This window comes from Ranitomeya imitator, chromosome 2 (assembly GCF_032444005.1).
Source record: "Ranitomeya imitator isolate aRanImi1 chromosome 2, aRanImi1.pri, whole genome shotgun sequence".
Taxonomy (NCBI): Eukaryota; Metazoa; Chordata; class Amphibia; order Anura; family Dendrobatidae; genus Ranitomeya; species Ranitomeya imitator.
The window spans coordinates 49,466,096-49,478,590 of NC_091283.1; the positions used below are offsets into that span (position 1 = coordinate 49,466,096).

The 12,495-nt window shown below is 39.8% G+C and overlaps 1 protein-coding gene across 2 annotated transcripts; it reads left to right on the forward strand.

Annotated features, from left to right (window-relative positions):
• On the forward strand, positions 1 to 12,231 carry LOC138661773 (cytochrome P450 2G1-like). 2 transcript variants are annotated; one of them, XM_069746679.1, is made up of 10 exons: positions 1 to 251; positions 626 to 715; positions 2,827 to 2,983; positions 4,270 to 4,419; positions 4,849 to 5,009; positions 6,458 to 6,634; positions 7,529 to 7,670; positions 7,771 to 7,958; positions 10,883 to 11,024; positions 11,151 to 12,231. In XM_069746679.1, exons 1-10 carry the CDS (start codon positions 72 to 74, stop codon positions 11,330 to 11,332), a joined length of 1,569 nt encoding a protein of 522 aa, XP_069602780.1. In that variant the 5' UTR covers positions 1 to 71; the 3' UTR covers positions 11,333 to 12,231. The 2 variants fall into 2 exon arrangements, with proteins under 2 accessions (XP_069602780.1, XP_069602781.1); XM_069746680.1 differs by lacking the exon at positions 626 to 715 and having other exon boundaries at positions 3 to 251.
• Positions 12,232 to 12,495: the final 264 nt, after the last annotated feature.

Below are 12,495 nucleotides of genomic sequence, written 5' to 3' on the forward strand. Positions count from 1 at the left end.
ATGTTGTTCCGTGTCTCAGCTTTTTCTGATCAGGGTTAAGTATACATTGTGCACGTTTGGGTGATGGTAGGATGGCAGTGAATATTGCAGCTACGCTATTAGTAACTATTGGAGTCACTATCCTAATATATCTTATTAAATGGAGGAATCGAATAAAACAGAGCAATCTGCCTCCGGGACCAACACCTTTACCTCTCCTGGGGAACATGCTGCAGATTGGCACTTCTGATCTACCACAGACTTTAGTTAAGGTATGTATTTTTTTTAACTATGGTAAGCATGCACCTAGAGCTGGGTGAATCGTTTAAAACTCTAATTCGCCAACTTTGCAAAATTTTCCCCAAAAAGTCGATTTCATATCTATACCGTGAATCACAAAACTGCAAAGCTTCTGATTGCCGTGGTCTTATGGGACTTTATTGAATCTCTTTTGAGCTCCTTAATGCAAACATTATTAATGTCCAAAGGACCTCAACTAATCTGGCTGAGGGAAATCGGTTGGTAACGAATGGCCTATTAAACAACACACTGCGTTATTAGATGTTTTAGGCTATGTAAATAAAAAATGGTCCAAAAATATCTGTTTTGGGGGGCTGGTGTCTGACCTGCTGGTGTTTATACACAGGTAGTACAAATGGAAGAAGCTGAATCTTTTTCACATGGGAAGATGCAAAAAATATCCTTGTTTGAGGAATGTCAACAGCATTTTTCTTTGGTAAATGAAGAAGACTTTTCATAAGATCCAAAAATTATCCCTTTATTTGAGGAGCAGGAACAGGTTAGCAGCTTTGAAAGTGAAGATGTATGACTCCTGAAATAGGATTGAAAAATTATCATTTTTTTTTAGACTGGCAACAGGTTCGATTCCAGTTAACTTGGACATGTGTAATTTCAGTTTGTTCACTAACGGACAACCAAATGCATGTTTATTGGGCACACAAAGGATGAAATAATGATGCAATACAGGAAGAGCAGGATGAAAGCATAAGAAAGTATAGTAGTAAGCACACTGTTACAACATAGCAGAGCCCAATGATGTAGCTGAGCTTGGTATATAAGGATGCACATTGTAGTGATGTACCAGAGCCAAGCAGTGTAGTAGAGTTGAGTTGGTCAGAAATGTCACCACGGCAAAATAGCAAAGTTGAGTAAATCCGGAGGCTATCTTTGGTAAAACAACAGAGTGGATTCAGTAAACTGGAACTGCCTACCAAACCTGAGTTTGTAATGAAGTTATAGGGACAGATGGCAAAGTAGTGTAACGATTGGCATGGATGTCAACTAATTGAATTCTCACTTGGTGATCCACCCCTTAAGCTGGCCTATAAACCCTAAAGTCATGATGTTGGAGGTATGCAGTGGGTTGCGCTTGCAACCTGAAGAGCTGATAAGACAAGTGACAGAAGGAGGAAGCAGCATCTAATGTTGGAACCAGAGGAGGTGAGTATCTGTAGCTCTAGTGCTGGCTCCCCTTCATGGTGTTCTTTCCACCACCAATGCAGTGACACTGGTTTATTCACTGCACTGGCCTTCGTTATAGACCCCCGACATGCTCCTGCCACCTCCTAAAGTGTCCTGTGCACACCGTGCTGTGCACCTCTGGCATGCTTAGTGAGCACGTGCACTTCTCTGTTCCTTAAGGGGCAGTATGCGCATTAGCTCAGTACTCACAACTAATAGCTTGGTGGCACTAAGTTAAAGTCCTTAACGCCAAGGTGTCTCCCAGCCAATTGCTGGGAGACATCTTGTATGAAAGGCACCCTCCCTTATTTGGAGGTGCCTGAGCAACTGCTATAGTTTAGTGTTAGGTGGCTAGTGTGTGCAAGTGTATCTTGTCAGGTCCCCCGTCCTTAGTCTGTTTAATTTGCTCCTGTATCATGTGTCCCATTGGTCCAATATAGTTTGTCCTTTTCTGCCACCTTGGGGGTTGAGTACCCAGACCTGAACCCTGATACTGAAACCACATTGGCGGTGCCTGAACTGTTTCCTGAGACCAGTGTGTCACTGTGCCGACAGGATGGCCATGGGGACAGGTTCAGACTGTGCAGTATCGGAATAGTAGATGGGACGGCACAGGGACAGGTTTGATTTGTGCACAGTCTGAACCAGTCCCCATGGCCATCCTGTCGGCACAGTCTGAACTTGTCCCAAGTGGCTGTCCTGCCCTATTGAGAATCTGAACTAACATCTCTGCCCTTTGGGGTGAGTAGCTACTGCTGGAGGTCACCCTGGAGTGACCTTACCATTAGAGGTTCCAGTGATCATCAAGGTAGCGGCTTAGTCACATTTTGGCCACCTAGGAGCATAACAGTAACACTTGCTTTCTGCACTTTTCTCCATAAATACATAGACTCCCCATTATTTCCTTCAGGTAATTTGATTTGAGGAGAAATATAAGGTATGTAAAACTATCCTGCAATAGTACTTTTTGTGAAGGTCAATTGATAATGTGGTTGCTAGTGAATATGCCACTAAGAGGTTGAATGGCTGGGACCACAGGTTCTTCTCATTCTGGACAATATATTGGGAATCCAGTTGTCAGCCATAATGAGGTTTCTGCTGAAAATGTCACTGTAAAAAGAGATTACTGGTAAAAAAAAAAAATAAGTAAAATAATTGGTTTTATTATTATTTTTTAAATTTTGACATTGCTCCTCTTCACAATGACTTCCAAGTCTTTAAACCACATCTCGTCCTACCACAGTATTAGCCATTCTTTTGCACACAATATTATTTAAAATTCTAGTCTACACGCATTTACAACCTGAATACTCATCAAATAATAAATATTCCATGCCAAATATCAATTTTTATATTCCATTGTAGCTGAGTGAGAAATATGGACCTGTGTATACCATCTACTTTTCCAGCCAAAGTGCAGTCATACTGATTGGCTATGATGCTGTGAAAGAGGCACTGGTTGACCACGATGATGAGTTCAGTAGTAGAGCAGAGATCGAAGTACCAGGTTTTAAGGATTATGGTAAGATTTAAAGTGTATACCTTTGTAAATAAGTTTATTTCACGCTCATATTATTTTTGCACCCAAACAGAGTTCTAAGAATTCCTATTCCTTATATCTGAAGACGTTCTCAAAGGTTCACGGACATCTAGTACTTCTCTGGTGAACTCTGTTCCTTCAACCAGAGTTCTTCTTCCTTCTACTGTAAATGAAAAAATCTTAGTTTCAATATGCCTATACATTATTCTTTATTGGAACATTAATCATAATGGAATTGCACTTGGAAGTCTATAGCGACACAACATGAAGACATATATGAACCTTCTAAAAAGAAGCTGGAGTTGTATTTTGCTGAATCAGGCCTGCCTCTTCTAACCCTAGATTGATCAGCCTTGTTTGCTGGGAAAAGTCATATCTTATCCTACTTTTACCCTGAAGTGGGCACTGCAGAGGTAACGTTAAAGGGAACTTGTCACTAGATGCATTTTGCCCAAACCATGGGCACTACGAATCATAACCTTGCTTCATAATTGCAGCCTAGCATCTTTTCACTCTGAAATGTTTTGATATGTCAGAAGAAACATAGTTTGAAGAACTAGAAGGTATAGGATGTTACATGGCTAGTTCAGCGTGGTCTGCTGACATGTTTTTTCCAGTTGATTTGCTGGTCTCTCCCATGTGTGTACATGGGGATCGCTCAGCTAGGCTCTGAATCATGCTGCTCCTGGTTTGCCAGAACAGAACAGTTGCATGTCAACTCTGGTAGTGACATATCCCTTGAAAACCAAAAGGATCGGAAATTGAAATTCCAACCAACTGGATCCATCGCTTCTCCAACATTATCTGTTAGGGGAGAGTCAGGGGGTCCACACTCAAATTTAGTTGGCTATTCCGGCTGAAATTGGTGATTTTGGCTTACTTTCATCTGATTTACGTGAAGGTCATGTGTTGAGATTGAGTGCACCACTTGTGGCCAGAAAAGTTCCAACATACAAAAAAGGGTAATGTTTCACCCGCATGTTGTGTTTTCTTTGGCGAGAAAAGTACATTTCTGGGTGTATAGCTATAGGGATTATAGAATTAGTTGTCATACCTGAGCTTTGCATCCTGAAGGGTCCCAGAATGTACTTCTGTATCATAAAATACCGGTATAAAGATAGAAAATTATAGGAAAGGCTTCGGAAGCTTTAAATTAGGTTTTTTCTTGTATGGTATTTTTGTCATAGAAAAATCACTAACAGTAATGGTAGAAGCATTTCATTGGCAGAATATGAAATAAATATTAATTTCTTCTAATAAACTTTTAGGGATCATTATGAGCAATGGAGAAAGATGGAAGACTCTTCGTCGATTTTCTCTTATGACTTTGAGAAATTTTGGAATGGGAAAAAGGAGCATCGAAGAGAGAATCCAAGAAGAGTCTCAATGTCTTACAGAGAGATTTATGACAATGAAAGGTAGGTGATGAATAGAATTGATGCAAACAACAATTGAAAATCAATGATACTTAGAAACCTGTAATAAATAAAGTTGGGTTATCATTACCGCAGGGATCTATTTTTTGCAACAGTTGACGGCCCATGTTGGAAAAGGACTAATTAATGGGTTTTGCACTAGAATTATATTAATGACTTAAAAAAATGAATCAATTATTAATATCTAAATGATTGAGGTATGCCACCTAGCATCCCCACTGACCGATTCAGTGATAATTTTTTTGATTCTGTTCACGGAGTTTTAAGTGCCATTTGGCAGATTTGGAAATCAGACGAATAACACATATTGTGAATTCAATTGGTGTACAACTTTAGATTAATTTTTGTAACAAAATTAAGATGATGAAGTATTTATACAGTCACTGACTAATTCTAAATAATTTATTACAGACAATCCAATTGATCCAACGTATTTATTAAGACTGGCTGTTTCTAATGTTATTTGCTCCGTTGTGTTTGGTGTGAGATTTGACTATGAAGACAATAAATTTATGTCTCTCCTATCATATATTCAAGCCTTTGATAAGCTGCTCAACAGCCGTTGGGGACAGGTAAGTGATGAAAATATTCTTCAAGGGTACAATATATAATCAAAACTTCAGGTTGTATCTTTTGTAATCACTTCCTTTCAGCTTTTTTATGTATCTTTTTCCCATAGACCATAATTAGACTTACCTGTACTTTGTTTTTCCACTAAACCTCATAATGTCATTGATATTACTTTGCTCTCATAATCATACACAGCTCTGCAATGAGATCAGAACGAACAGCACAGCAGAGCTAACACAGCACAGCAGAACTGAATTATGCCTCATTACAAACACATTTGTAGTTGCCATCTCACACTGCTGTCAGCTGTGCTGCACTGCCCCTACTCCCACACTGGCTGCCTAAAGCACTTTGAGATTGCAACTGCAGCTACAAAAGATACAAAGTGTTTGTAATGAAACAAAGTTCACTTCTGCTGTACTGTGTTTGTTGTAAACGCACACAGATATGCACTGAGATCAGAAGAGCAAAGTGTCATTCATTACAAGTCTCACACTGGTATCACCCCCTTCCATTGAACATAAACTCTGGAGACAGATTCTAAAGAAGATCTATGTCCGGCCGATAGATCTTAACAGCTCATTTACATATTAGGAAAAAATGGATTTCTACGGAATATACATCAGATTGTAGATATCAAGGAATCATTTGGGGATGATCCTACAGACAGATTCCCTTTAATGACATTTGCCCACAACAAACAGAGTAACGTAACTGAAGACTGGAGTCATTTCTGTCTACACCATCCAATCCAGTCATTGCCAGAAAAACAGACAGTCCCTACCTTAACCACACACCTTTAAAAACATCTCCTACCAGGCCCTAAGAGATAGGAACAAACTAAAGCAAGTAGCATAGAGGGGTCTTTAATTTGCTTATTTCATGTCATAATGGGGGTGTTTGGGAAAAAATTCTGCTTGTGGTCCTAGTATTGGTGACAGTGGTGTACCATCTATATAGGGCCTATACTATTGTAAAGCCTGTTGAAGTTGAATATCTCCATGACTCGGATTATTGGCGACTTTACATACCAGTGGTGTACAAAAAAGAGAGGTAATAATAAAAATAAAGAAGAGTTTCAATTTTGGCCTTATGCTGGCCAACTCGGATAGAAGGGACTCAACATTTTACCTATCCAGACATTTTCAATGAGCATTTGGCAACTATGGAACATTTTTTCAGGCCACATACTCAGTAAGGTGTCAATATGAGATAAACATTGTTCAATTTGGAGTTATTAATATAAGCAATTCAGAAGAAAAAAATTTGGACCCTAGACAGGCATATTACGGGAAGAAAGTATTTCAAATATTTATAAGGCAGCAATAATCTAATTAATATCTGCCTTATACTGTAATTTAGACATGAAATTTGAATTCAATTTGAAGTATGATCAATAATTTTTTTCATACAAATATTTTAATCTTGTTTTTTTATTTTTTATTTTTAGCTTCTTAGCCTATTTCCAAAACTGATGGCCCGTATTCCTGGCCCTCACCAGACACTCTTTCAAAGTTTTGAAAAATTAAAAGAATTTGTGTCGGAGGAAATGAAAGCCCATCAGAACACTTTGGATGAGAATTGTCCTCGGGATTTTATAGATTGCTTCCTTATGAGGATGAAAGAGGTGAGATTGTGCACAGAAAATTTATAATACTAGCTTAACGTTTTGTGGAATGGTTGGATCCACTGTTTCTGGTTTCCATTTGTTCCCTTGCTACTTTTACCAGTGGTGAAGCAGTTTTCACTGCTTTGTCATTTATTATTACTAAACTAATGTTAGAGATGAGCAAATCTGATGAAATTTAATTGGCCAGATTTGCTCAACTTCATCTGGGAAATTGGCACTAAATCTATTCAGTGACTAAAAAATATTGCTCCTTAAAATGTTTTTTTTTTAATAATTTGAGGTCTCTCCAGACCTCCTAGCATAATAAATAGAGAGGTTAAAAAAAAGTTACACTCACCTCGCCCCTCACATGTCCTGGCACCACAACTTCCTGCCTGGTCCTTTGCCGACTCACTTCCTTCCTCCAGCTCCTATCAACTCTTCTGTTCTCAGTCTCCTTCACTCTTTGGCACCTCTGCTGCTTAGTATTCCTCATGCAAAGTCTTGACGTGCATCACCCCATGATGTCATTATGCCTGTGAAAGGACTAGTAGGTTCTACTTTGAAATGTGTTGTAATAAGTCGGAAGTTTTTATACCGCACCAGGGATCCACCGTACTCCTCCTTCCTTCATTATGTTACTTGAGTCAGCACCATTGGCACCTATAAGTGAAGACTGAAGAGAACACTGATTGGAGACAGACAGGGGATCATGCGAGGAACTGCTGTACCAGGACATTTTTACTTATTATAATTATTTCACCCTTTTATGGCTATTAAAAGAGACACGCACAATGGCAGCCTGAATTGAGGAAACCAAATTTCAAAACTTCAAGTTCTGGTGAAACCAATATCTTCTGTCAATTTGAAGCAAATTTGTTCATCTGTATTAAAATGTCAATATGTTTTCAGGAGGAAAAGAATCCAAACTCAGAATTTCATGAAATGAACCTACAGGGAACAGTCATGGACTTGTTCTTTGCAGGAACAGAGACTGTAAGCTTGACAGTCAGATATGGCTTACTCATACTGATGAAATTTCCAGAAATACAGGGTAATATAAGAAGATAAAGTACACAACTAAATTATATATATGTATATATATACATATATATAGTCTTATAGCGTATAACATTTCCCTTTTCTGTAATTAGACAAGATACACAAGGAGATTGATCATGTCATTGGCCATGATCGCTTTCCATCAATGGATGACAAGATTAAGATGCCGTATACCGAAGCTGTGATTCATGAGGTTCAAAGATTTGCAGATATTGTCCCTGTAGCAATGGTTCATGCTGCAAGCAAAGATACTACATTCAGGGGTTACCATATTCCAAAGGTAAGCTGATCTTCTTAAAAAAACCACTCTCATCAAAGTTTTTATCCTGTTCATATATAGCAGTCATCATATTATACAGCACTGTGTACTTACAATTACACATTTTGCCTTTCTACCCAACTACCGGTAATTCTTCTCTTTTCTCTGCTCAATATAGAAACAGGAAGTCTCTTTTCCCTGCCTTTATCATTCCCCTTTTCAACTCCCCTTGTCAAGATCACACCTCACCACCTGCACGCTCGACCCGCTCCCGTCCCACCTCATCCCTAACCTTTCCACGGTCTTCATCCCAACCCTAACGCACCTCTTCAACCTCTCACTCACAACAGGTGTCTTCCCCTCATCCTTCAAGCATCCAAGATCACACCCATCCTCGAAAAGCCCTCCCTCGACCCATCCTCTGTGTCTAGCTATCGCCCGATATCGCTTCTCCCTTATGCCTCCAAATTGCTGGAGCAACACATCCATCTTGAACTGTCCTCCCACCTCTCCTCCTGCTCCCTCTTTGATCGGTTACAATCTGGCTTCCGTTCCCATCACTCAACTGAAACTGCCCTAACTAAAGTCACCAATGACCTACTAACTGCTAGGAGCAAGCGACACTACTCTGTCCTCCTTCTCCTAGACTTGTTTTCTGCCTTTGACACTGTGGACCACTCCTTTCTGCTACAAATCCTCTCATCTCTTGGCATCACAGACTTGGCCCTTTCCTGGATGTCATCATATCTGACAGACCAAACATTCAGTGTCTCCCTCCCCCACACCACCTCCTCACCTCGCCCCTTGTCAGTCGGTGTTCCTCAAGGCTCTGTTCTAGGACCCCTACTCTTCTCCATCTACACTTTCGCCCTGGGACAGCTCATAGAATCCCACGGTGTGCAGTACCATCTCTACGCTGATGACACACAGATCTACCTATCCGGACCTGACCTCACCTCCTTACTTACCAAAATCCCGCATTGTCTGTCTGCTATTTCAGCCTTCTTTTCTGCTCACTTTCTACAACTGAACATGGACAAAACAGAATTCATCATCTTTCCCCCATCTCACTGTACCCCTCCAACAGACCTATCCATCAATGTCAATTGCTGCTCACTTTCCCCAGTCCCACACGCCCGGTGCCTCAGGGTGATCCTCGACTCTGCCCTCTCTTTCAAGCCACATATCAAAGCCCTTGCCTCCTCCTGCCGTCTCAAACTCAAAAATATTTCCCGGATCCGTGCTTTCCTTGACCGTGACACCGCAAAAACGCTAGTGCATGCCCTTGTCATCTCCCGCCTCGACTACTGCAACCTCCTACTCTCTGGACTCCCCTCTAGCACTCTGGCATCACTCTAATCTACCCTACACTCTGCTGCCCGACTAATCTACCTGTCTCCCCGCTATTCCCCAGCCTCTCCCCTATGTCAAGCCCTTCACTGGCTTCCTATCGCCCAGAGACTCCAGTTCAAAACCCTCACAATGACATACAAAGCCATCCACAACCTGTCTCCTCCATACATCTGTGACATGGTCTCCCGATACCTACTTAAATGCAACCTCCAATCCTCTCAAGATCTCCTTCTCTACTCCCCTCTCATCTCTTCTTCCCACAACCGCATCCAAGACTTCTCCTGTGCTTCCCCCATACTCTGGAACTCTCTACCCCAACATATCAGACTCTCGCCTACCATAGAAACCTTCAAAAAGAACCTGAAGACTCACCTCTTCCAACAAGCCGACAGCCTGCAGTGATCCTGAACTTACTGAACTGCCGCACAACCTGCCCTACCCTCTCCTAGTGTTTCATCACTAATCCCCTGCAGACTGTGAGCCCTCGCGGGCAGGGTCCTCCCTCCTTATGTACCCGTGTGCCTTTTTATTTGCTCATGTTTAATGTATTTGTCTATATTTGCACCGTATTCACATGTAAAGCGCCATGGAATTTATGGCGCTATAAAAATGTATAATAATAATAATAATAAATAATAATAACTCCTGACCCAGCTGCTACTGTCTCCCCCCTGACTTAAATGTTTGCTTTGACTCATGAGTTATGTAGAGAAAGTTGACCTCTTGTTTCTACATAGAGCTTTGAAGGATTCAGCTCTTCAGTTTTTAATCACGTGATCTCATAGACCTAATGGAAAAGAGAAGAATTAGCAGGTAGAAAGGGGAAATGAGCAATTGTAAGTGCAGAGTGTTTATTTAAAGTGGATCTGTCACCAGATTTCACAGTACAAAATGATAAGTTTATTAAATAGATCTCATAAACCTAATCGAGATGGTGTACAGAATGGATCTACACAATAATCCTAATATTAAAATGATAATTTTATAAGTCCAACTATAGAATGAAAGCGCTCATTAGTTAAACTGTATTCATTCTTTACTCACCCAAACGGACTGACAGCTGCAGCTTGTACTGAGCCGTGTGAGATCTCAGCAGCAGTAGGAGGCGAGACAGTTTATGGTGAATTGTCAATCAGTTGAAGAGGAAGGGGATTGAGGCTGCTAATAAGGGTCAGCCCGCTGCTTTCTTACTGACTCAGATTTTCCCACTTGATATCCTTCTAAGATGATTCTTTATTGTCAATTTTTTTGCAATTATTGCTTCCATTGCCTCTATAGATGTCTCATTTTTAGGATCACGTGATTATTTTCTTTTAAAGCACAACCTCAACTGGCATGATTTCCAGTTGACTGACTAAAATTTCCCACTGGGAGCATTTTCACTATATAATATTGTTGCATGGTCTAATTTACTATATACCATTGAGCTGTAATTCCTGATTCAGTCCATGGACAAGCATGGCACTGTTTCTGAAAAAAAAAATCTAATCCCAGAAATCACTATGAACCATACTTATTAGTGAAGGCTGATTTATTTGCTTCCTTTATTTTTTTTTATAGTTGTTCACATATTTCATACATTTACTTTTCAGGGAACTTTGCTATTTCCAGTCTTGACCTCCGTCCTTAAAGACCCAAAACGATTCAGAAACCCCGATTTGTTTGACCCTGGACATTTTTTGGATAACAATGGTGGCTTTAAGAAAAATGATTCATTTATTCCATTTTCTGCAGGTATTATAATTATTATTTATATTCCATATCATAAATATCGATGGAGGCCCAATCATATGAACAAAACTTAGGTGTAGTATTTAATGCAATGATGGTTAATGGTGTATAATCGTTATGTGTCCTTAGGAAAACGCGTGTGTATGGGAGAAGGCCTGGCTCGCATGGAGCTTTTCCTCTTCTTAACTACAGTACTGCAAAAATTTACATTAAAGCCCACAGTGGATAGAAAACACTTGGACATTACACCTGAACCCAATACCAATGGCTCAAGACCCCGATCATATGAGATGTATGTTGTCCCACGCTGAGAAGGTCCTCTCTACTTTGATAACTCAATCGAAAACCTTCATGTCTCTCTTAAATCGGGAAACAAAAATATAAATCATGTAATTTGATCAAATCTATGGACCTGATATAATTCCAGATTTATTTGACATTTGTGTTCTAAAAATCTTTCCTGTACCAAAATCCTTGTTCTGTATAAGACCGTACCCACATCTACAGTTGTTATGACTCCTTACAATGTTCTGGTCTAGGCAATCGTTGGACGTTACTATGCCACCTATGCTTCTGAATGAACTTTCCAATAACATGAGCTGAGTGAATAGTAATAGTACATGTAAATAACATAGAATTCTTAGTCAATACTTTTTTGATCAACAAAAGCTTAAAAGCCATCAAATTGCGACCATGTCTATCCCAATCAGGAAGGTCCTATCTCTAAAACCTTACCTTGTGTCAATCAACCTCAATTTAGATAGAGTAGGACTGTGTTCAGACACCTGCCCATAGGCATTTCATCTATATTGCTTCCCATCTCAAAAAAATGGGAGCTACGCCCTTGAGAGGACCATCCCAATTAGGTGCACCTTCTCGAGGTGTGATGGCTTTGACGCTTTTTTGATCCAAGCAGTGTTAACAGTAATGTTATTTACTTGTACTATTACTATTTATTTACTATAGTATATATGCTCGTTTGGGGCCTTTTGGGGATTTTATTATTTATTTTTTTTTCCTTTTTTTCTGTTTTAATTTGAGATACATCCCTAGGAGATTCTGACATAGTGTATAAAAAGGAAGTGAAAATATTCCTGGTTACACCATGATGGAGTAGATCGAAATGCGTAGTGCGTTACAGTTTACAAGACACGGGTGAATATCTGTATATTTTGATTGCATAAAATAAAGGAAAAAAACACAATTTTTCCATCAGTGTGGTCATCAGTTTTTTTTCTAATATGGATAAAGAAAGAAATATATTATAAAACTTCTCCTATACTTTGCAAAGTTAAACATGGCAGCACATGTACAGCACATGGATGCCACCCGTGTGCTGTACATGTTTCTCACAGACCCATAGACTTGTGTTTGCCCTTGTCATCTGTGCTAATGGAAAGAAATGGACATATCATCTTGTGCTTTGCATGTACACACGGTCCATGTTAAAACACAGACACGTTCATAGCAGCAT

Bases quoted from the DNA above. Each gene is read 5' to 3' on its own strand.
- LOC138661773 (XM_069746679.1), top strand. From the start codon at position 72: ATGGCAGTGAATATTGCAGCTACGCTATTAGTAACTATTGGAGTCACT. The intron at 5,010-6,457 runs GTAAGTGATGAA...TTTTATTTTTAG, and splicing joins TCAACAGCCGTTGGGGACAG to CTTCTTAGCCTATTTCCAAA. The intron at 11,025-11,150 runs GTATTATAATTA...ATGTGTCCTTAG, and splicing joins ATTTATTCCATTTTCTGCAG to GAAAACGCGTGTGTATGGGA.